The following is a 25,964-nucleotide window of genomic DNA, read 5'->3' as shown; positions in this document are numbered from 1 at the left end:
TTCGGAGAAACCACTTTATCTCTCTGTACTGCAACCTGAAAATGTGTCTTAGTTATAGTATGGCACACATGACTGTCCAATTGAATGTTTCCATCTCCCCTGCGTATCACAGCTTGTTGCCTGTAACCTCCTTTCCAGGATTAAGACGCTCCTACGACAATACAGAATACGCTCCGTAAAAGTGCGGTAAGAGTAGACGGTCTTCCTTGACAAGTCGGAGTCTCTCGGTTTGACAGGTTGGGGAAGCTTATAATACATTTGTTGAATATCTTAAACGCCAGGGCGCAAACAGGAAGTATGCTAGAGACATGCTGTGACAGCAATTGCTGGGAGACGGCACTTACATCACGTGACATTTCATGGAGCAGGCTGAGTTCAAGAGGCTGCTCTACTTTCTGAACACCATCATAAAGCAATTCATCTCACCGTACAGTCAACTCTCACCTGCATAGGACGTCGGTACTTCCGGCACGCCGTGACGTGCGCAATAACGCTTGCGTGGGTTTCTTTGCTGACATTTATTCCGTTCACTTTAATGATGCACTGACCAGGATGAAGGCCCGCCATCGCCGCCACTGTTCCTGTGAGCATGAAGATGAAAGACAGCCAACCATAATTAAAATGTAAATTCTCCTTCCTGATTAACAGTCGCCTGTATGAAGTCTTGAAATTATTTTTCTTAACTGAGGCCACAGGGAGGAAGGGTATAGCAATGTAATCACTTCTTCCAAATTAGGAATACAGACTCTTTGAAGCTAATCCACCGGTGAAGATTGACTGCTCCACCAATAATCCTTGATACATGTTAATTGATGTGGCAATATGGTCTTGTGTTATGCTATGAGATCGTTCAGAATTTGCCTGTTTAGCCTCATAGTCCAGGCTCAGGTTTAAAGCGAATGTTCGGAATCAAAGAATCATCAAACTCTCGGATGAGAAAGTTCCCACTAACCTTCAGGTCCCTTGCCGTACGATTCATCAATAACAAGACAAACAGACTGATAGATGGTAAAACAGGGAGAGACAGAGACAAAGAGAGACAGAGAGACATGTACATATATTATGTGTAGCTGAATCGAGGGAGCTAACAGACAGGCAAGCAACAGATAGCCAGGGAAAGTAACTAAAATAGGGAAAGACGGAGAAAGAAAAACAGATACATAAACAGATAATATGGGGCGCTAATTTTAGAACGAAAGACAGACAGACACATAGGTAGATAGCTAAATAGACAGATAGACACAGTCTGACAGCTAGACTGTGACAAAAATAGGGGGAGACTGAGAAAGAGAGACAGAGATACAAATGCAGACAATATAGGTAGCTGAATTGACATAGATAGATAGATAGATAGATAGATAGATAGATAGATAGATAGATAGATAGACAGACAGACAGACAGACAGACAGACAGACAGACAGACAGACAGACAGATAGATAGAAAGATAGATAGATAGACAGACAGACAGACAGACAGACAGACAGACAGACAGACAGACAGACAGATAGATAGATAGATAGATAGATAGATAGATAGATAGATAGATAGATAGATAGATAGATAGATAGATAGATAGATAGATAGATAGATAGATAGATAGATAGGTAGGTAGGTAGGTAGGTAGGTAGGTAGGTAGGTAGGTAGATAGGTAGGTAGGTAGGTAGGTAGGTAGGTAGGTAGGTAGGTAGGTAGGTAGGTAGGTAGGTAGGTAGGTAGGTAGGTAGATAGATAGATAGATAGATAGATAGATAGATAGATAGATAGATAGATAGATAGATAGATAGATAGATAGATAGATAGATAGATAGATAGATAGATAGATAGATAGATAGATAGATAGATAGATAGATAGATAGATAGATAGACGAAGAGACAGAAAGACATATTTTGAAGAGCTGGCCCCTTAAATTGGATCTCGTCCAACAAAATATACGCAACAGACTTTATCTCAAGCTGTGTAGGATCACTGCAAGGCCAGTAATATGCTTCAGTTATCTCTATTCACCTTGTCCTTCTTCATAAAAGACTTTGAATTCTACAATAGTGAGCAAAATGGGATATTAAAAAAAATAGTTCTGGAAAAGTAAGATTAATATTTAGATTGCCTTGGGTAATCCCATTACTTTGATTCCTTCCATCTCACCCAAGATTTATCTTTGAGTGAGGCTTGCTCCTGCTCCTGGCAGTCACTTCCACAGAAAACGCAAACATGTTTGAAAGTTGTTTGTATCCGTGCCCATATAAAGGTTAGCCGTCCCCCAATTACTTCAGTACAATATCAAGCTCCCAACCAAAGCTGCATTCCGAGGGGAGGAAGGGTGAGAAAGGCCTGTGAAGAGGAGACAGGGCTCAGTGTAATGGGATTATCCAAGTTAATCTAGACAATACCTCCACATCCTTCCCCGCGTCCCTATCCTCATCTTCAGGATGTATCCAAGCACCACACAGCTACAGGAATTTAAAAATAACATAACACCAAATACACAAAGAATAATGTGACTGCCAGTGTATGTTGTTATGTTATGTTACGCTGCATTATGTTATGCTATGTTACTTTATGTTACGTTACGTTATGTTATGTTAATGCTAATATGACTTGTAATGCTTCCAGTCATCCCCGAAGGGCTATCCTGGCACAGCCTATCAGGTCAAAAACGTATTATAGAAAGGAAAACAAATAAAAGTAATGAAAAATAGGAATAATTGAGCCATGTTTTAAGCCACTTCCTGCGCAGTGTGATGCTTGGAGTTAGGCGCATTTACAAAGGGAGGGCTTCCAGTGAATGGGCAGCAGGATGGCTTAAGGAACAACACGCATTCCGGCCCACTGAATGCCACGTAAGAAGACAAAGGCCTGCCAGGCTGAACCGAGGACCCTGGGTGGTCTATAAAAAGATTCTAATGCACAGGTAATGTGTTTCTGCTGCATAAAGGGTTTGATGGACATGGAAAAACAATTTGAAAATGGCCCCTTTGCAAACAAGTAGCCGGTGCTCGAACTTTAAAGTTGGGGACGAGAGGGATCTGTTGGGTAGATGGCAGATCATGTGGGCAGCCGTATTCTGGATAGTTTGCAGGTGTGATAACAAATAAAACAAGTAGTTCACTATTCCCATAAACAGTGTATTCCTGTAGTCCCGGTGACTAAAATAAGAGCCTGGGGGATGGATTGAATGGTCTGCATCAGCAGTCAGCTAAAGATTCTGCGTAGGAGGAGCAGGAAACATCAAACGTCCCTCAGATGATGGTCACCTGATCTTCCATCTACCAAGTGTTCTTAGTTATCCTTTCTGGATTTTTTGCTGCTTTCTTGGGGGTGGTGAGGGTGGCGAGTGTGCTTGGCCATCAGTTGTTCTTCCAGGTAGGGTTAGTATTACCAAACTGGAAACATCTTCATCTTATCTCTGTTCAGTTTTAAACAGTGGTCTTGCACCCATGTAGCAACCAAAGTCAGACAATTCACAAGGCCACATGCTTTCAGCATTTTCCACAACTGATACAATTAATTGTGTATCATTTGCATAGGATAGGATACCAAAAGCCTTTAGCTCTTACAAGGGCCGCCCGAAGGGCGCCGTAAATATTAAAGAGCTCTGGGCTCAAAGACAATCCATGGGGGATGCTACAGGTAACAGATGCTGACTCTGTCTTGAATGGGGTATGGTGAATAAATGGTGTTCTATCTGACAAAAAAGACTGACCGTCGCCCCAAACCCTGTTTGAGCTACGTAGAGTAGATTGTTCTCCCCCAGATGCAGTGTTAGCCGAGAGTTTATCTGTCTCTCAAAAACTTTAGGTGGAACTAGGAGTAAAGAGATTGGGAAATAGTTTGCCATATTTAGAGGTTTCTTTAACAGCAGGAGCATTAGTGCAGAGGGATCTATTAAATAACTCTGTTAGAATTTGCACTGGAAGAGGAAATGCAGCGGGGGCAAGGATCCTCAGGAGACCACAATCTAACTAAACATGTCTTCCTCCACCGTATGTAACAATATGGTTTTGAACGATTTCAGGGTATAGGTTCAATAGACTGCATACTTCCCAAAGGTTCTCTAAAGGCACCAATGCCAGCCGGCTGAATTACAAGTATAGCAGTAGACATTCCCAAAGCAAACACATTCTTTAGGAATTAAAAGATTGATGAAGGGTCACGTTCCCAAGGTAAAGTCTATTTACTCTCACACCATCTGTGTAAGGTGTCCGAAAGGTGGTTATATACTTTCCTAGTAGACAATCTCCTAGAGCCTTTAATGGCTCAAGCAACTCCTTCTGCGAGAGCAAACCTTTCAATCTCCTCCTCTTAATGTCTAATGCCTGTTTCACATCCTCTGCAGATATATCAGCTGGAGGGGAGGAGAGAAGAGATGGGGAAATCAACATAATGAAATCCTGCTTAGTTGATATTCAACCAGACCTATGGGTCCAAGGCCACTGATGGACCACCAGAAGCATTTCCCCCTTCTGTCTCAGAATATGAGGCAGCAACCTGGTAATTACAGGAAAGGGAGGAGAAAGCAACGAGAAGACGCTCGGGAAAGTGACATGTCAGGGCATCTACCCCCTCTGTTACCAGAAGAAAAAATCTGGAATTAAACCTTGAAAACAGAGCATTCTGAGCAGCAGTGATAGAGAACTACTGGTTATAAACGAGGATTTCGCCAACTTAAAACACATTAATATCATTTTCGAGGAACATCATAGAATCACTGTAGTGGCAGATCACAATAAACACTGAATCTTACTTTCAAGAAATGTGCTGATGGGAAGCATGCTCGATGGACATTTTTCTTCTCTGGGTTCGCTACTTAATCACCTATCAACCTAGTAAGAGACATGGCAAGGCAGATACCTTCTCACGTCAGACAGAAGACACAGAATTTCATATTTGCCCTTTACCATCATTTCAGCTACAAAAAAAGTAAGCTAGTGAACTGGCCACAATCCAGGAATAAGTTAAACAGGCACAAATAGCTACTGCAAAACATTAATGGACTGAGAAAAACGCAGATCTGAGTACAGTGTTGAACCTGTTACTCTGTTGAAAAGAAGCCCTGTAAATTCCATACACTGATATTCAACAACAAGGGATAAAGTGGTATGATTCTCCTGCAGCTGACACCCAGGACTGAGGAAGATGCAGGATATCATCAGTCAACACTTTGGGTGGCCTCACTTAAAACAGTCAGTTAAACACTTTAACCAGCAATGCCCCATATGTGCACAAGAAAAAGTCTCTCACTGTTCCTCAACTCTATCACAACAGCCTTCACCTACCGCTCCTCTCCCAAGAATCATGATATCACTGGATCTCATTGTGGACTACCACCTTTAGATCCTGGCAGAAGTAGATTTTTCACCAGTGGGGGCACTGTACCATTCATGGAGTTACCTACATTGGTAGAATTTGCAGGAATCTTTATAGCCCACATAACTTTTGTTTGCAGGCACGTTTTACCGCACAGTCATTCAATTTACAGTTTTATACTGAAAGGAACATATGAAAAGAGTGAGTACCAAGCATTTAAGTCTACCCAATACCACACTCAAGACGGATGGTCAGACAGAACCATTAAATCAACACAGTCCACAATATTGAGGTGGTTTTTCATAAACTTGGAGTTGATGAATTGGTCTTGCAAAGCTTGCCTATAATGATTCCTTGTGTGCCTTGCTATGAAGATCTCTTTTCTGCTGCACACATGGTTACCATGAACATCTGTGGCCAGCCAGGAGTCCCTTCAGTGACATGGCTTCTGAAAAGCATCCAGACTTTCTAAAGCATAGCTTATTATCATCTACTATAAGCAAAAAAATATATATATAAACATTTTGCAGACCACCACAGAAAAGCAGCACTAACGCTTCAAAAAAGGAACAAGATCTGACTGTCAACTAAGTATCTGACAACGTCTGGTTCTCATCCCAAATGTACTTCTCATTTTGTAGGCCCCTTTCAGATTGATAGTCAAATAGGGACCTCTACATTCTGCTTGCTGCTGTCTTCACATTGGTACATTCAGTCAGTCGTTCAGTCTCCAGACTTGATAAAGCCAACACAAGAACTCCTTGCACTCCCCATCCTGTCGATAAATGTTATCTCAGAATATGGTTCAGGCTATAGTTAAGTCCATATTATATTGAGGACAGCAGCAGTACCTGGTTAGTTGGAGTTGTTATGATATTTTGGAGAGATCATGGCAACCTACATATTATCTTCATGCCCTAGACTCGTGCAGCGAATTCACAAACTATTCCCACAAAAATTAGGTTCAGCAGCCTATTGCTGGGAGTAGGGAGGCTTTACAAGTAGGTGAGTACTGTCGCAGACATCAAATCACTCACAGGGTTCGGAAAGCCAGGCAGACAGGACTGTGAGAAGCTAATTCTCATTTGGAAAAATAATGCTTAACATAGGTTTAGTCCAAATAGCATAACTGGGCCACATTAGGTTACATTACTGAAAAGTGTAGGTTTATTTGTTCTGCATGAGCTGTGTGTGTGCATGTTTCTCCATTCTCCTTCAGAAAATCAGCTACTGCCAAGGTGTCTGTCTATGTATGTGAAATGTAACTTATTTCTAGCTCCCGCAGCAGAAGCAAAGTTTTTTGAAATATTTCAAGGCTATGAGCAGCCCTGCCTAATGCATTTTAAGGCACACCCGCACCACTGCATTGAAAATAAATATCACGCATTTATAGTGCCTCTTCACTCGTCAAGGAGCTTTATTATCATAGCAACAAGTGCGCAGTTAGTACTCGTTTCTTTACCCTTTTGATGTGGCGCCGGCAGTGTGACCCATGCCCACAGGTGAGGTGACCCTGGGGCTTTCTACTATTTAATTCAGGCGCTCCTCTTAGTGAGAGTTCATCTGGCCCCTGTAGAGGGTCACCCAGCCTCTACACGGCATTGTATCTGCACCTCACCGCTCGTGACCGGGCTCGGTCCGAGGTGATAAGTAAAGGGGCCCGAGGTCGTACGTGACCTTCGGACAAATAGTATCACTGAGTGTGTGTGTGTGTGTTTGATTCCGCCCAGCAACCAGGCCAAGACCCCGATACCCTGCCAGCCCTTTACACAGGCGACGAGGCTGTGGAGTCGGCCCCACGTCTGTTGCACAACGTGCGCCTTCAGCCCAGCAGCCCTGCGACCTACCCAACGGGAGAGTCTGCTGTCACGCGACTCACTGCGATGGCTGTGGTCCCGCCCATGCAGACGGCAAGCAGTTTCAGGCGGTGAGTGTCCAGCGCATTCCTGAGCTCCGACGGGAGCCTCGCCCGGACCGGATCAACTCAGCGAGGCCCGCCGCGTGTGCACGAGTGCAGGGCCTCTCCTGCATGAGCGTGAGGCGCTTCCACAGGCGCGAGGAGCCCCTAAACTGCAGGGCAGTGCTGTGAAAAGGAGGGCCCGGCCAGCTACAGCAGGAATTGCACCATGTGGCCCCAGTCCTCCATAGAGGCCTACAGTGTTAGGAGGGCTGAAGAGAAAAGAAGAAAAATCAATGATAATATAATAGAAAAGGAGAACGAAAGTGAAAGCACACTCCCAATCTCACAGACATACTGGAACACTCCAGAAGCCAAGGGAGAAAGAGGGCTTAGAAAAAGCACAGAAGGCAGCATCTAGACACCAAAGGTCTGGGCAAAAGGGGTACAGAGGCACACTGTGAGCAGCCAGATAGACTTGACAAGGTAGACTTCTCTGAGAGATCAGCATGGGAGATCCACCGCCACCCCAACAGCAAGCTCAAGCGCCACTAGCGCCATACACTCTCGCGTCTGTGACACCTATACCGCCGTCCAGCCAACTGGCGGATCCGGCCACCACGGCACCCAGATGAAGGCTCTAGATAGCCTGCCTTAATCACTACTTCACAGGGACACGCAAGACTGATGAAACAGTGAAACACTCCCTGCTCATGCACTTCAGGGGAGACGAGCTGTACAAGCACTTTGAGACATTGCCAGACACAGGGGCCGCTCACGAGTATGATGCAGCCATTGCGGCCCTGAATAGGTACTTTGACCCCCAAAAGAACCCAGACTACGAGCGGTTCAAATTGTGCCAGGCTCCACAGACCCAAGCAGAAATAGTAGATATGTTTTACGCCCTTCTCCGGAAACTCGCCATGACATGCACTGGAAATGATCAGAATGAGGAGATCCGGGCCCAAATCATACAGGGGGGGTGCAAGTCCATTGCCCTGCATTCAACAAGGACCCCCTGAAGATTCGGATACAATAGTTCCTAGGCCAGGGAAATAAACTGTATGACAAAAAACAACCTAGGCAACTCACATCTAAACATTATATTATATTGATGGACAACATGGCTACAATTACTTAGGAAAATATATGTCTTTTTATTATAAATCATGTAAAAACACAACATACAGATAATTTAAAACAAGGTGAACATTAAACATCAGTAAAATCTTGTCTTATCTATTGAATGTAAGAGATAGATCTCTTTTTAGAGCTTGTGTGGCTACTCCAGAAGAAGGCGCTGGTTCGCCGAAACGCGCGTAGAGACACTAATTGCCACTTCCAGTTTTTTAATTGTTTTCATATGTGTTGTCATTTATTGTCACAAATATATGTGTGTCTTACATTCAATAGATAAGACAAGATTTTACTGATGTTTAATGTTCACCTTGTTTTAAATTATCTGTATGTTGTGTTTTTACATGATTTATAATAAAAAGACATATATTTTCCTAAGTAATTGTAGCCATGTTGTCCATCAATATAATATAATGTTTAGATGTGAGTTGCCTAGGTTGTTTTTTGTCATACAGTCCATTGCCCTGCGGCAGTAAATGCTTTAACAACAAGGGATTTCGCTGGACGAGATTTTAATACTCGCCCGCTCTCATGAGCTGTCGGACAAGCAGGCTGATGAGATGGAGGCGGTTCGAGTGAGTAAAACATCAACCGCGTTGGCGCCAAGGTCAGCGCACGTGAAGGAAGAGACCGTGGACGCTGTACAGAGGTGACCTGCACCAAACCAAAGGTGTGTCACAGGAAGCCAGCCCAGTGGCAAGTGCGGACACTGCAGGTTCGATCACAGAGAACAGGACAGGTGTCCTGCCAGAGGACAGACGTGCTCAAAGTGTGGCAAAGCGAACCACTACGCCAGCGTCTGCTACAGTGGCAGAGGAAGGTCCCATGGAGGTGCAACCAGAGGGCAACAGGCGACCCTCAGGAATCTCATGCTAGAAGATAGGAAAGAACAGAGACAACACCTGCACAAGGCGCTACTGCCTATTATGAAAACGACGATGACACGTTTGTCATCTCATTTGCTGGCAGACTGGGTCGCAAAGGACGCCCTCCCCCACTGTGTCACGTCAAAGTTAACGGGATTTCAGTACAGGCCCTCATCGACACGGGGTAGTCCGTTACTGTAATGGGCTCCGACTAGGATGACAAGCTGTATCCCAAACCGAAACTGACACCAAGTGTTGCCAAAATGGACACGTATGGTGGCACCGAACTCATATCACTGAAGAAAATGATGGATGTCGAGGTTTCCAGTGACAAGTACGCAGTGAAAACCACCTTCCATATCACGGCAGGAAAGAAAGGCACGTTGCTGAGCTGCCACACGGTGGAGGACTTGGAGCTGGTGTTGGCGCTGGAGAGCCGCTACATCACCACCTTCTACAAGCATGTAGGACTCCGAAGGTACACCTGACTCAGCTTTGGGGTGTCATCGGCGGCGGAGGTCTTCCAGAACACCATCAAGGAAGCCCTCGCCAGCCTCGTCGGAGAGATAAATCTGAGCGACAATATTCTGATCTACTCACTGAGCCTGGAGGAACACCATACCAGCTTGAGGGCCACACTACAAAGGTTAGCTGACTGCGGACTCACCCTTCACAAGAAAAAATGCACCTTCTATCAGGGATCGAAAGACTTCTTCGGCTATGTGTTCTCGAGAATTGGGCTTTGGTTTGATCCTCGCAAGGCAGAAGCCTTCCGAAATGCCTCAGTGCCACAGAACCCCACAGAAAAAAGAAGCTTCCTGAGGATGGCGACGTATTGTGGACAGTTCCTCACAAATCTTGCCACAATATCGGAACCGCTATGACAACTGACCAAGACCGGACACCCTGGGAGTGGACTCCTCGGAAGGAAGCGGCGTTTCAAGGCATCAAAAAGGCACTCTTGGATCAAATGACGATGGCTTACTTCCATCCCAAAAGGAAGACAGAGCTGGTTGTCGAAGCCAGCCCGGTAGGGCTAGGACCAGTGATACTACAAGAGGACACTAAAGGGACCTATGTCCCCGTAGCCTATGCCAGTTGTGCACTATCTCTGACCGAGACAAGATACACACAAATAAAGCTTGAGGCTCTCGCCATAAGATGTGCCTGCCAGCACTTTCATCTATACCTGTGTGGCCACCCCTTCAGAGTCAAAATGGACCATAAACCCCTCATACACTGTTCAGTGGGTCCACCAGACTGGCACCCCTAGGATTGAAAAGTGGACAGTACAACTGCAGGCATACTAATTTCAGCAGCTGTATCGACCTGGTGTGGATAACTCTGCCGACTTCTTGTCGAGGCACCCCACGCCGATGGAGAGTGACCAGGTCCCTGATGACAGCATAAACACCGAAACTTTCATATGCATGATCGTCATGGGCTCCTTCTCCAAACTCCAAGTGGCTGAGTTGGTATCCTCCACTGCATTCACACAAGTTCAACCGGCCCTCGAAAAGATCTTTGCCACCTTTGGACTGTCGGAAGAGGTAATTTCCGAAAACAGACCACCCTTCCAGAGGCAGGATTGTCATGACTTTTTGGAGCGATGAGCTGTCCTGCACCGCAGGATTACACACCAATGGCCTCAAGTCAATGGAAAGGTCGAGCGTTTTATGTGGACCCTGAACCGGGCGCTGCGAATTGGAGTGGACCAGCAACAGGACCCCTAGACATGTCTCCACCAGTTCCTGCTCGCCTATCGGCTGACTCCTCATTCGACCACGGGGTGCGGCCCCGCTACGCTCCTGTTGAAACACTCACCAAGAGATTTCATCCCCAAAGACCCCTGGTCACCGGCAAGTCTGGACATAGACAGGGCCCAGCAGAAACATAAAATCGCCAACGAGAGGGCCAACACCAGCAGAGGGGCCAAGACTTCTTTCATGTGTGTAGGATCCCGAGTGGTCCCAAAAGATCGTCACCCCGGCTGGAAGTTTCACACACCTTACAAACCAGAGGTGTGGACAGTCACCAGGGTGGATGGAACGATGGTCACTGCTCGACGAGGCTGACACACGGTGGTTCAAAATGTATCCTGGTTCAAGGAAGTGGTAGGTGTTCCCCATCCCAACAGGGCAAAGGAGCACCCCATAGAGGTGTCCATGGGTCCTACTGCAAGTCTGAGGGCGACTCCGATGCCATCACCTGGCCAGGACGTAATAAGCACACCACAGGAAGGTTCTCAGGGCTCAAGCGGGAGTGGAGACACCGTGAGGTCCCAGGGGGCATTGCAAAGGAATCTCATCTCTCAGCCAATGGTATTTCGAGACCCAACCCCACACCCAGCCAGAAGCTAAAGTACTATGTGTGCTGCACCATCGGGTGGTGGTGAACCTCACTACGACCGATTAGTCAAAAACGTACTGAGTTAAGACTTTTGTTCTAATGTTCCTATCCTCTTTTCTTTTCATGTCTTCCTTTATTCTATATCTAAAGGAATAGAGGGATGTAGAGGGCCACCCGGCCTCCACACAACATTGTATCTGCACCTCACCCCTTGTGACCGGGCTCAGTCCGCGGGGATAAATAAAGGGGGCCGAGGTCGCACGTGACCTTCGACCGAATAGTATCACTGAGTGTGTGTGTCGGATTCCGCCCTGCAACCAGGCCAAGACCCTGATACCCTGCCAGCCCTTTACAGCCCCCACATAGTCTATGCTAGTGTATTTGGGGTGTGCTCTCTTACTTTGCAGAATGTAATCAAAACCCCAGCAACATACCAGCAGGGTCATTTCTATACTTGGCAATCACGTGTACTGGATACACAGCCAGCCCTCTCTGCAGCGCATTTCACGTAGCCAAGTTTTTAATATGAATGTAAGTGCTGCACCCAAGCCTATCACCCAGAACTCTACTCTGCACTTTCGCCAGAGTCCAATGAATTGTCAAAGCAGGACACACAGTGGCAGCCTGGCCGGCACACCCTGACTACAGAAGGAAATACCCAGCTACCCTCCATTTGTGCACCTGGGCCCTGCTGAAAATCTGAAGGAGAAAAGACAGTGGCATTTAATTCACATGAGTAATAGCCTGAGTCAAGTTGTTCTCGCTCTACAGCTGGAAGTCACATATGACAGCATGGGCGTCCACAAGGGGGGAGGGGAGGGAATACCGGCAGCGAAATCTTGATTTTTTTAAAATTGTGCCTGCTGCCTCCTCCGTCCGCCGCCCCCCCCCCCCCCCCCCCCCCCGAAAAAATGTCGACAAATGCCCATTTATGACAGGAGAAGAAGCAAAGACAGCCAGGCTACTGAGATTCCGAAGTCAGACATGCACTGAAGAGCCCGAAACACGAGCGACTGATCATTTGTTTAAGTTTAGGATCAGTCTTGAGTCCAGCAGTGGATGTGCCAAACCCAACCCTGCTAGTCTCATAGCAAATTATGCACTTACATTTTTTATTCGTGCTTTGTGTCCCAAACTTTCTTGAGCCCTTTCTGTGTCTAACACATGGAAGGAAGGTAAAAATTAAGTTGTTCTTTTGTATGACACTGTTAAAGTTTCCTTGCTGCTACTTGTTTTATCATACTGCTGATTCCTCCATTTATTTTAGGCTTCCTCTCCTCTTTGTATTCTGTCCACTGTCTGGCGTCGCCGGGGTCAAGTGGCCTGGGACGGTCTGTTGTAGGACGAGGTCTCTCTTTCCAAAGCACTATTTTCGTCCAGGTGTGTATAAGTGCCACCATTTCCTCACACTCACACTTACAAAGGTGCAGCCCCCTGCACTCTGATAGGAATTTGCAGAAGTTTGTCTGACCATAGCACCATACAAACAGCCTTTTGCAGTACAAGGAGGACCATATCTGCCCAGGATTCACTCAAAGTGTGGAGGGGTGAGGGGAAAATAAAAAAAGAGATAAAGAGGGATGGAAAGGTCTGAGGGGAAATGAAACATAGACAAAAAGGACATAGAGGTGCCTGAAAGTAAAGAGAGACAGGAGGTACAAGGATGAGAGGTGAGATGAGAGAGGCACAGCACAAGAAGGGAAGCCGAAGCAAAAGAAGGAGAAAGTGTCACTCATATTCGTTGAATGTACACTGGAATTATGAAACTGTCACACATAAGCAATCTGAAACCTTGGAAGGTATGTACGAGCTAAACATCCATTACCATGTCGATATTATAAGTGGGCAGAAGCAGTCCATTGTATTCTCTTGTTTTTGGATCAATAAAATATACGGTTTCTTATGTGTAACAAATCGTGTGCAAGTGGGTGTTGTTTGGAACTTAATAATGTGATAGGTTTACAGTGCAAATAACATTTTAGTGCTTCCTTTTATCAGAATGTTGTGCTATGAAAATTGAACACTTTCATTGTCCAGAACATTAAAAATGCTTTCATTTGCATTGAATACATTAGCATTGTGCATTTTTCTTCATTGCTCATGAGATGCTGAGGGCTAGTCAGATATTTTTAATTAGAATTCATTTTTACATTTTATACTGCAGCACTTTACAAGTGAGGTCATTCGGCTTTTGTTGTTTAGATAAACCACTGTATACATGTATTTGCTATGTCAGATAGGGCTGAATGTACATGGTCCTTTTGCATTAGGGCTTGTTGTTATTAAATTGATTATTTGACAAAGGCGCGGAGACTATTTCAAATTCTTAAATGCAAATTGTACTACTGCATTTATAATGATTTGCTTTATGCTAAATCCTGAATTAACTTACGTTTGCTTTCTATAATGATAACGTTAATAACTGAATAAATCTACAAAATTGAGAATTAGAAAGAACACTTGTACAAGTCTTTTGTCACGGTCCGAGATGGGTAATTGCAATGAAATGTTTTCCTTTCCTGTCATTCGACCCTCATTAATGTTAATTAGGTTTGAGAGTCGACAGTGGAAATGGGCTCACATCAACACTAGACTGCACAACACAGTATCCCCTTACAACCTCACTGCCTGGATAGCTGGGTCACTTCTGGGGTGACAGTGGGAGAGTCAGTATTCAAGGGCCCTTGAAGATGGAGCAGATATCTGGCAATATGTTGCCCTATTAAAGGACATCAGGGGTTCTTTGACTTCTTAGGACCTGAAACTTCAAGAATATCAAAGGAACATCTGCCAAGAAGTGTGTTTGTAATCTAGTTGTGGTCAAAAGATCCTCACAATCTTTGGCAGCAAAAATGTCAGGCGATAAAGATTAAAAATCATTCTCTAGAGATTGAGGGGCATATGAGATGCAAGTAGAAGCTCTCATAGCAAGGTTAAGACATGTATCAGTCTTACGACGGACCCCGTTCACTTACTTATCCACAGGAGACGCATTCTCTTAAGGAACAGTGGAACAGGCAGCCAGATTACCCAAAAAATAGGTCTAGTTGGATACTGCAGGAAATGTTAATCTTTTACAGAGTACATTATTGAGAGGTTCACATCATATTCAACTCACAGAAGATAGTGTCCTTGGCAACAGTAACAACTGACGAAGCCTTAAAGATTGCCTCTTAATTAAACAAAAAGTTGAATGTGAACAGGGTTCTTCAACAGGCATCCCCAGATTAGATATTGTAAACCCAAAATTAAGGATAGATAATTTTTGTCCACAAGCGTTATTCGTGATTAGGAGTCGCCGAAACCTCGGAGTCATCCTCATATCCAGCAGAGTCACATGATGAGGGAAAAGAAGTAGGGTAGCTCAAAAGAACTTGCTTTCTGCCTCTTTCTCTGGCTGTCAACTCAGTAAAGGTTTCAGCCAATAAAGTCTGGAATCAAGATTAAGCAATACCCACCTCTGCTGAAATGGAACGGGTCTTTAAATGGATAAAACTCTTTTCTCCACTTAGCAGAAGGCTTTCCTTATTACAGCAACAAATGCAACCAATAATTAGGAGGTCCTAGGGAAGAGCCTACCCTTTTGAACCCCACCTGACTCTGTCTAGAGTTGCACAATTCGGGTAATAGAAAATTAACTGCCTTCTGCTGCGAAGTCTGCTCAGTCAGTTGGCAGCAACAAAATATGAGAAATTGTTGGAAGAGCGTCTTGTAGATGGGCTAATTAAAACAATGTTTTGTGCTTGTGAATTGGAAGAAGTTGCCAGGGGTTAGGGCCTCCATTAAAGAAAAGGAGAGGGCTCAAGAGAGAGGAAGAATGAAGAGGTAATAGGTACACTACATGACGCAGAATATTTTTTCCACAATCACAGTAGTATTTAATTTACGTACATATAACTTATAGTTTGCACTATATTGATTAGCTAGCATCTATAAGAATCCTTTGAGAATATTAAGTAATTAGGGCTGATATGCTGTAGTAGAAAGACATGCTATAATGCCACATCTATAATCCGCACCCTGATGTCCTGAATTCACAAACTCGAGCGCTGAGCCATCCCGATGTTCCCAGATATCATAGTTCCACCCTTATGTAGGTTCAGCAATCTCAATGCTCTACAAGATGGGAAAGCCAGGTCTTTCTGCTATTTCCACACCCTCTTGTGGAGTCAAGAGACCTCTAGGTTTGGGATCTTCCAAAACAGTACCCTTCCCTTTTCTTTGTCCTTGCTCCTTCTGCTGTGTCCTCTGATAGAGGATACATCTTATGGGATTCAAGACTATATCGGCTACCATGCTGGTCAAGCTGGACAGACCTCATTGATAGATGGTCTGTACAGGACTAGCCACAATTTGGTAAAAAGGTTCAGTGGAATATTCATGACCTCTGCTCAAAAGATACTATGATGACTCCCTGAGCATCATAAGATATAGTCCCCAAAGCCCACATCTGATATCACTCAGTTCTTCATCTGACAATTGAGCAAACAACAACAAAAAAATATATGAAAATCAAAGTCACTCATTCTGCCATGTTTTCTTGACTGGGAGCTCAAGTTTCTCAGAATAGGGTAGGAAAAGTAGATAACATTTTGAACACAAATGTTCTGCAAAAAAAGCCGCTGAGCACACCAGCCTCCCTGCAACTGGGAGCCTAAAATATTCTAAGCCCAGGGTGGTCAGCAGCCATAAGAATTTTCATGTTGCTTACAGGACAGAGTAGCACTGCAATACATACTCAATTCCTGGGTGCCAGTTGGGGTCCCAGAACATTTGCACCTGCTTCCTTGGAATCTACAGGAGGTAAAAACACTTAATCTGCCTTGTGTGCCATGATGATCCATCATCTGCTGCCATTACATATGGGATGTACAACCAGACCTGCCTCTCTGGGCCTCTCACAGGGACTCAGTTGTGTGGTGAAAGCTCTTCTCGCCCAAAATGATAATGTTTCAAGCTTGAACACAGAAGAGCCTGCAAGGAACCGTGCGGTGTCCCAATTGCTCCCCCTCACTGATAAGTGCACAAACCGTCTTAGCAGTGCCTCTGTATGGTACCTGGATGTGTATTAGATGTGGGCAAATCCAGCTAGAGCCTCTTCTAAACTAGACAATGGCAGGCAGCATTACAAAAGAAGCTACTCTTGCACAATATGGAGCAAGCCAGGGGTGAGGCAGTTCTCAATTTATGCAAACTCAGATTGCAACCTCAGACTACAAAGGAGATTGAAGAACTCTACCACCAGGTGACCCATGAATGTTTAGGACAAGACCAAAAGCAAGGTGAAGCCTCCACTGTTGCATCAGCATAATCTGGTGGTGCTCACTCACTAAGAGCAGAATAACAGACGCAATCTATCAGAAGGTGGGCATAAACTGAGGTCAGTATAAATTCAGAAAGCTCAGTCTTTTTTGCTGGTAAGGGAGAAGCTTTGCTCCTCTGCTATTAGACTCACCTAAGATGAGAGCTGCTATTGACAACACACAGTTTTGCTTCATTGGTGATCCACAGAATCCACTGAAAGAGCTTGATCACAGACCAGACTAGACTAACTAATATTTTTGACAACATTATAGACTGGGCTCTGAACTTCACAACATGACCCCCTCCTGCAGCAGATAGGACACATAATAAGCTTAACTATGAGAGCCAAAACCAACAAGCATTGGCAAACCCAATACATCTCGCCTATGTGAGAGCTATTAGCTGTGCCAATGTCTCTTAACCATGTTGTACACAAACATGGCTGCTGTTCAGCATGTCTTAAAGGTATGGAGTAGAGTAGAGTGGTGTAGAGGAGAGTGGTGTAGAAGAGAGTGGAGAACAGTGGTGGAGTACAGTGGTGTACAGTGGAGTGAAGTGGCGTAGAGTGGAGTGGTGTTGAGTAGAGTGGCGTAGAGTAGAGTGGAGTGGCATAGAGTCAGAGTCAAGTGGCGTAGGGTGGAGTGGCATAGAGTAGAGTGGAGTGGCATACAGGAAAGTGGCAACAGTAGGGTGGTGTAGAGTGGAGTGAAGTGGCATAGAGCAGAGTGGAGTAGAGTGGGGTAGAGTACAGTGGCATGAAGTAGAGTGGCGTAGAGTGACAGAGTGGAAGGGGGAGGTGTACATTGGAGTGGCGTAGAGTAGAGTGACAAAGAGAAGAGTGGCGTACAATGGAGTGCTTAGAATTGAGTGGCATTGAGTGGAATGGCATAGGGTAGCACTGTGTGGAGTATAGTGGCATGGAGTGGCATAGAGTGAAATGGCATAAAGTTGAGTGGCATAGAGTGGAGTATACAGAAGTGGAGTGGATTGGCATGGCATGGCATAGAGTGGCATAGAGTATAATGGTATAGGGATGTGGGTAATATGTAAACAAATACGTGTTGTGGCTCTCGTCAGGAGGCTGTTGGCACCCGCCCATTTCATCTGTTAGCGCCACCTAAAACAGAACCATGAAAGTGTGGGGAGGATGTGGCGTAATGGCCAGATCTGCTGACTTCGGAGCTGAGGAATCAGGTTTAAGTTTTGGCGTCGCTCACCATGCTATTATTCTGGGCAAATCACGCAAACTCCCTGTGCCTATCATAAATGAATGAGTCCTTAACTGGTACTCATGAAAAGTGTCAGTGTTGATAATTAAGTGGTGGTGCTGGGCACTGGAAACCACCGGCTCAAATTAAGCACTGGCATCTAGTTAAGTGGCACAGAGTACATTCGTATTGAGTGAAGTGGCATAAAGTGGAGTGGCATAGAAGAAAGAGGCGTAGTGTAGAGTGACATAGGGTAGAAATGTATAGAGTAAGGTGGAATGCAGTTGAGTGGCGTGGAGTAGAGTAGAGTGGCATTAGAGTAGAGTGGAGTGGCATACAGAAGAGTGGCATATAGTAGAGGGCAGTGTCATGGAGTGCAATGATATAGATCAGAAAGGCAGAGTAGAATGGAGTGGTAGAGAGTGGCATAGAGTGGAGTAGAGTGGCACAGAATGCAGTGGAGTACAGTGGCAGTGTGTGGAGTGGCACAGAATGGAGGGATGTAGAGTGGCGTGGAGTGGCATAGAGTTGAGCTGTGTAAAGTGGCAAGGAGTGGCATAGCGCAGAGTGGTGAGGCATAGAGTAGGGTAGCACATAATGGAATTATATAGAGTGGAGTGGCACAGAATAGAGTGGTGAGGAGTAGAGAGGCATAGAGTTAAGTGGTGTATAGTGCCATTGAGTGGCATTGATGGAGTGAAGTAGCATGGAGGAGAGTAGAGCGGCATAGAATGATGTAGAGTGGTGTAGAGTGTTGTGGCACAGAGTGGCATGGTGTAGAGTAGCGTGACATGTAGTAGAGTGGGGAGGAGTAGAGTGGTGTGGAGTGGCGTAGAGTGGAGGTGTCCTTCTCTAGTTGTGCAGGGGCAGTGTTCGAGGGGTTCATATGCCTACTTAGTGAGCGGAACATGTCAAAGCTGTCCCTATTTTAAAACAGGTAGATTATCGGAGTCTATTTGAACCAATCTCTGTTGGAACATTTTTTCCTCCAATGTCTTAATTTAAAACTCAATATTATATTACTCTGCAGGATAAAAGTAAATAACCAGAACAGCAGTACTGGAAATTACAAGCAGTTATGACAGCGTGAACCACAGTCATGCTATAAGCTTGCTGTTTGTAATCAATGTAAGATATAAGTTTCTGCAGCATGATCCCATCCTTCCAGTACTTGGTCCATCTGTACAACTCCCTGGCTTAGTGGCATAATGACACACATCTGGGTGCAGGAGTACAACTGACATTGGGCACTCCCATTAAGTTAAGTTCATATGAAAGCCAAAGAAAGATGATCCTTACTGTGATATCTCAGAGTTCACTGGATCAAAATCAGACCATTTTTCTAACATGGAACAATTACCTGCCACCTTCCAATGATTGCCGACATTTACTGATCAACTCTAAGGAACAAGGCTGTTGATGAGCTCAGACGAACATGTTTTAGAATCAAACATCAAAAGAGAAGCGGAAATCCAGATTCAGAAGATGACAAATGTGGAAAACTTATCATTAGCAGTTATATTTCAGTGTAAAGGCACCATGGGGTGGATCACCTTAGCAGAACGTTGTATGACTTTTTTAGATGGATGCAAATAGCGTGTGCAGTTTGGAAGACTTCAAGTCATCAGTACTTCGGAGGGAGCAGGCTTTGTGCCAGCCAATGAGTTCTTGGCTTTTTCGTGGTTTGCCATTGCATGGATTGACTGACCGTCAAGGGAATGGCATTTTGTGGATAGTTAGCTTGTCTCATTTGTGTTCCTATTAGGTTTTGGTGATGCAGCATCTAATAGTCCTTTTGTTAGACTGCGGAAGGAACATGATGTGTACCTTGGGATTGAGGTGTGTGTGTTCTGTGATATAGTTATTGCTGATCCGACTACATTGTAAATGTTGATTTATGGCTTTTCTGGGAAGTGTCCTTTGTATGCTTTAACCTTAAGGAGAACAGACGGTCATAAAGACACAGTGCTGCTGATCTCTAATCGCCCTTGCACATTCATGCATTTTACTTTCCTGTCATGATTAAATGTTTTTTGATTGATAGTTTTTTTCAAGGACAGTACTGAATATGTGTTTCAACTCTGATTGTCCCACTTGTGCTTTCTTCCTTACTAAAATATATATAATATATACACAGCACAGTTTTGTAGACATATTTAGTTGATCGTGTTAATGCTATATCACACATTACCGAGATCATCTAAGATTAAGGTCTTATTTTTGCTCAAGGAAGTGTACAGAATAAGTTCCTGTGCTTTTTTGAAGCGGGTAATATTTTTATAGTTATCATTTCTAAGTGTTCATGTTGTTCCTTTGCCAGTATGGCTTTTAATAGGTGGTTGTAAGATTTTCTTGTTGGCATGCATTGTGGTGGTGTTCCTTGCAGTTCTATGCAGTATCTGTGTTTGACAATATTTAACAACCAATTTGTCTGTCATGACTTCTGCTAATCGTAGAAGGAAACCTTTGAATTCTGCGCCGGACAGGTGTTGACTGTCCTAGAAACCATAGAGAGAGTCATTCTGTGGCCGTCCTCTGGAGGACTCACTTCTTTGTCTAGCTCTTTCTCAAAACGAGTGGATTGCTGGTGAGCTCTGGTCACTTGTGATGTGATATGATATTGAGCTCACTGCATTTGAGTCTACTTGAAGAGCCGTTCGGGCATTCCCATTTCCTCTTCTAGGGTTATGCACTGTCCTTCAGAAGGCTTCCTTTGTTTGTAATGCCATCTTGGTTCGAGGTGGGTCTGTTGTCTTTTTAATCTTTTTAACTGATTCATTCACACTGTTGCCAGAAAAATCAGGCCATTAAAGGGATTGTATAGTTGTTTGAACTTTCTGTTTAAATCTAGAGATTCGTAACCAGGCATGCCTACACAGTATCATGCCTGCACAACTTTTTCTGTCTGTATCTGCTGATTTCAACAAGAACTTTAGGATGGTATTAGATATGGTCTTCCATTCTGCAACAGTATTTTTTGCCATGTTGAAGAATGGATCTGGAAGATGTTCTTTATTAACCAGCAACATATGTTTGTACAATGTGTTTCTGTGACAAAACAAAATATTTATTTTTGTAAAAATATTTTTTGGGGTATTTTCACAATACAAGAATATAAAAAAATAAAACGATGTGACACATAACGAATAGGCAGTTATACGGGTGGGCTAGTAGGGTTACATTGTTTACATTTGTGTCTGCCCCACATTTCTTCAAACGGGCTTAAAACATTTAACATTGAACATATACGTTATTGCGTGTGTTCGTATGATGCCTATTGAAGAGAACATAAAGATGTGTTTGGCGGCTGTTTAGTGTTAGATTACACTCCCTTCAGTTGGGTTATCAGCAGTTGGTCAGGGTGTGTATGGTTGATTTATGGGGGTTTGTAAGAGCTGAGGTATTTGTCTAGTGTTGAACACATTACACTGTCAGGGTTTTTCCACAGTGTTTGTCTTAGTGCCGTGATGTCTGCCCCTCTTAAGAATGTGAAGCAATTCAGCCATCCCTTGAATGTGTCTTTGGTGGTGTCTTTCCACTTATTAGCACTCTTTTGACTGCTGTTGTCAGGAGGAAGTCTAGTAGGTACCAGTCATGCTGTGTGGCTAGATCTGCTGTGATGTGAGCGGTGGTGGTTGTGGCGAATGAGTGTTGTAGCTTGCATCCTAGGGCAGCGCTGATGAAGTCCAGCACCTTCTCCCAGAATTTGCTAACCTTACTACATTGGAAGGTGAGGTTTGCGAGGTGTCCTCCTACAGCACCGCAGTTCCAGCAGCTGTTGTTATCTTTAAGGCCTAATGCCGCTAGTCGGGCCGGTGTCCAGAATGCTTGGTGTAAGAGCCAGTATTTTGTTTGTGCTAGCACTGGGGATATCACGTTTCTTGATGGGGCCTCCCAGAACGTTTGTAGTACTTGTTCTGGTAGATTGGAGCCCAGTTGGGTTACCCAGTAGGTGTTGTTCTTTGTGTTTAGTTTGGAGTTACTTGGGGGGAGGAGCTTTTATAAGTGCAAGACCTGGTGTCTTGTCTTGTTTATGTTCTCTGTGTACCTGAAGATTGAGGGCTTATCCTTTGTTAGTTTAGATTTCGTTAGGGCTGTCTTGATGGTTAGGAAGTTGTAGAGTTCTGCTTCAGGGAGGTTGTGTCTATTTCTTAGATTGTTGAAGGTTATGGGTGATCCTTCCTCCTCTAGCTGAGCTGGGTATGAGAGACCTGCTTTTTTCCATGTGTGCATATCGAGGGTCTTTCCTCTGTACTTAATCTTGGGGTTGTCCCAGAGTGATTCCCAGGGTGAGTTTCTGATGCTGACTTCGAGCTTTCTATCTACTTTGAGCAGTGCCTGTCTAGTGATCTTGAAGACCAGATTGCTCTGTACGCTTGCTTGTTGGCTGTGAGGAGAGTTAGGGGGTCAGTATTGTCTAAGATGGCTTTCTCTATAGAGAGCCAGGTTGGTGTGTAGGGCTGTTTCGGTAGTACATAGTGCATTCCTTGTTTGGCTATGAAGGCTGTTTGGAAGGTTCTCAGGTCCGCCACGATAAGGCCCCCTAGCTTTTTACCTAGTCTGAGTTTCGGGAGGCTGATTCTGTTTTTTTTATCACGCCATATGAACTTGTTTAGCATCCGGTCTATCTTTTTGTGGAAATTGTCTGTGAAAGCTAGGGCAGTCTCCATGGGTCTGCAAGGTTGAGCTTGATGCATATATTTTTTAGTGTTTAGGGACGTCGGGTCGGGTTTGTGATCTTCATTGTCTGTCTAGGGTGTGGTCCAGGGCTAGGTTGAAGTCGCCGGCCAGCACGTTCATATCGCACGGCTGGTAGGCTACTATTTGCCTCTCTGTATCTTCCCAGAAACTAGTGTTGTCTGTGTTTGGGGCATAGGTGTATAGTTTTGTCTCCTCTTTTCAGTTTGGTAATCAGTAGTCTCCCCTGGTCGTCACACTGTTCTTTTTCAATAGTTATCTTGGACCTGCTGTTTATCAGTGTGATGACCCCTCTTTTTTCCCTACCGCTGGAGAGCAGGCTACCTGTCCTATCCATCTCGCCCTGAGCTTGCCTGCGTCTTCTCTGGCTAGTTTAGTTTCTTGTAAGAGGATGATATCACCTTTGGTCTTAGCTAGGAAGTCTAGAACTTTCTTCCTCTTGATCGGGTGATTTAGACCTTTGACGTTGAGGGAGACTATCTTCAGGTCTGTTTGCAGAGCATTGTTGTTATTTGGTGTCATGTCTGATGTGGCCTTGGCGCATGTTGGTGTATGTAGTAGTGGTTTGTTGTGGTGGGGTTTTTAGGGCGTGTGAGCTAACTGAGCAGTTGTAGGAGACAAGGACATGGACTTGGACAAAACTGAACAAAAAGACGATATAGACAGGACATACACTATGTACAACAAAGTTTCCCTCCTCTCACCCCTCCCTTCATCCCCCTACTCCCCCCTCCCGCCCCTCCCCCACCCTGCAGCTTTGTCGTATAGTAGACGTGCAACAGCAAAGTCCCTCCCGCCCCACTACTTCCCCAGGCTAGTCAGAGATCGCTGTACGACATCTGAGGTGTGACTGTTGTGGTTGTCCATTTTGTTTTTGTCGCTTCATCATCCCCCCTTATGAAAGTGAAAGGATATAGACATTCTAGTGGTCCGTCGCGCTTGTCCCGTCACTTCTTGTGGTATGGTTTACAGGTACGCGTTCGTCTGTGTCCGATGCGTGCCTCCCCTGAGGTAGATTAGCTTGTGCAAACGTTTTTGGTGTCTTCATGAGGTAGGTTAGTTTGTGCAAAAGATTTTTGGTGTCTTCATGAGGTAGATCAGCTTGCGCAAAAGTTTTTTGGTGACTTCATGAGGTAGATATTCTGTTGAGCACAGGATTTTTGGTGCCCTCTTAGGGTAGATTTTTGGTAGAGTCAGGTGCTCACATCTTGCGCTTCTGTATTCATTGCGAACCTGGTGAATCGTCTCTTGTATTATTGCTTAGTTTGTGGCGAGGTCTGGAGAGTCACTTCTCTTGCTGGTTGGTGTTGTCTCCATCGCCTCAGTTTTTGGGCGTTCTAGGTAACGGGCTAGTTCCATGGGATCATCAAAGGTCAGTGCTACTCCTATGTTGGTTATTTTGAATCTCGACGGGCCGACTAATGAAAAGGTGATGTTCTCTTTCTTTAGCCTCTCTCTTTGGGCTAAGAAGCCTTTTCTGATGTCGACTGTGCTTTTTGAGTAGTCTTGTGTGAGGATGATTTTGTTTTCGTTCCACAGCAGGTTGTGGCTCTTTCTAGCAACTCCAAAGATCGCTTCAGTTGTGTGTGATCGCAACGGTTTACATATAATTCGTCCCGGTCCTTTTCTGTGTGAATGTCTTATGTCTGGCACTTTGTATGTCTTGTCTAGTTCGAATGGATTCTCGAACCTGAGGTTAGTTAGTTCGGGATGAGGTTTTGCAGGAGTGTCAAGCATGAGTCTTGTCTTCCTCTCCCTCTGGTATTCCCAGAATTCTTATATTGTCTTTTCTGCTTCTGTCTTCCAATTCCGCCGCTTGTTTCAGGAGATCTGTAGTGGCTTTTGCTATGTTCCCGATTGCCTTTCCCGTGAGCTGTGTCCTGTCTTCCATGTCACTGACTCTCTGTTCTACTTCGGAGAGCCTGCTGTTGGCTGTGTGAATGTCTGCTCTTACAGCTGCCAGTTCAAGCTGTATCGCGTCCGTAGTCTTTTTTGTAGTCTTCGCTAGGTCATGTACTTCTCCAAGTTTTTTTAGGATGCTGTCCAGAGTACTGCTTATGTTTGATTTTTGTTTTATTGGCGAGTCGTGGGCTCCCTCTGGTTTTGTCTTTTTCCGCAGTTGTTTTCCATCGTTGCCAGCCATTTTGACTATGTCTCTTCTTGTTAGTAGGCCGTTGAATCGTTTGCCCTTTTGTGTGTCGCTGCTTTCTTGTTTGTTTGCTCTTGTCTGTACGGGCGGTGGTTGTTGTTGGAGCTGCTTAGGCGCTTGATCTCCTGCCCTGTCAGCCTTGTTGTGTGCCCTGCTTGCTGCTTTCGCTGGAGTGTTCGTGATTTTGCTTGCCTTGCTATGACCTGTTCAAGATAGGCAGCTCGTACTGTGGTTCATGACCCTGTTCCGGTTGTGCATGGACAGTTCCCTATCTTGGCCCACCTTTGGTTCTGTACGTCTCTTAGTAGCTTGATGATGGCTTGTGATGGTTTGACTTGTTCGTTTAGCGCCTTCTGGGACGTGTTCACTTGGTCTTGTCACTAATGCACACTCCAGTTGTTGGTCGAGCTGGTGTAGGGTATCCTTTGAAGCTATGGGGATGTCATCCGTCTCTTGGTTAGATTCGCTAACTCGCCGCTGGCGGTCTGTGGGCGGTGATGGTGTGTTTTACGTTCTTCTACTATTGCCCCCGTGGTGGTTGTTGCGTGCTAGTTCTGTCTCCCCTGGGTATGGCTGGTCCCGGCTGCGGCCCCCTTTAGTTTTTTCTGGGTTTCCCCCTTATCCGACTAGGTCCGCAGTTATTTTGTTGTATTTGTTGCTTGCTTTGTTTGCTTTGGATACGAGCCTTTGCGATACAGTTCTGGTGGGTGTATACTCCAGATCACTCTATTGTTGTCCTGAGCTGGATACGTCTGCGCAAGATGGCAGTGTCCCCCGTTGGTTACAAATTCGCCCTCCGTATGCTTGGGCTGTGTAGTATCTCATTGGGCGCTTGTTGTAGGCGTTTGTTTTATATTGTTTTCGCTGCGCTCGTGTCGATTTTGTTCTGTGCCAGATGGTGGAGCTCCTATCTAGTTTTCGGTTTCGTCCTACTTTTGCCTCGTGGGTCTGCTACTTGTTGCTCTTGTCTACCTGACCCCGGTGTTCATTTGGTACTGACACACTGGATATTATTTTGCGGCCGAGCTGTGCTGTTGACTCAATGGGCG

At 44.9% G+C, this 25,964-nt stretch overlaps 1 protein-coding gene across 2 annotated transcripts in view; it reads right to left on the bottom strand.

The window, feature by feature from the left end:
- PREX2 (phosphatidylinositol-3,4,5-trisphosphate dependent Rac exchange factor 2) overlaps nucleotides 1–25,964 on the bottom strand; it is a 1,248,069-nt gene that overhangs the window by 686,580 nt on the left and 535,525 nt on the right. For both annotated transcript variants that reach the window (XM_086965847.1, XM_086965848.1), the window contains exon 20: nucleotides 445–581. In XM_086965847.1, the coding sequence (XP_086821973.1) occupies nucleotides 445–581 (137 nt within the window). The remainder of the gene's footprint in view (nucleotides 1–444; nucleotides 582–25,964) is intronic.

The sequence above is a fragment of the Lissotriton vulgaris genome, chromosome 4_1, assembly GCF_964263255.1.
Source record: "Lissotriton vulgaris chromosome 4_1, aLisVul1.2, whole genome shotgun sequence".
Taxonomy (NCBI): domain Eukaryota; kingdom Metazoa; phylum Chordata; class Amphibia; order Caudata; family Salamandridae; genus Lissotriton; species Lissotriton vulgaris.
This window is presented reverse-complemented; position numbering and strand designations above follow the sequence as displayed.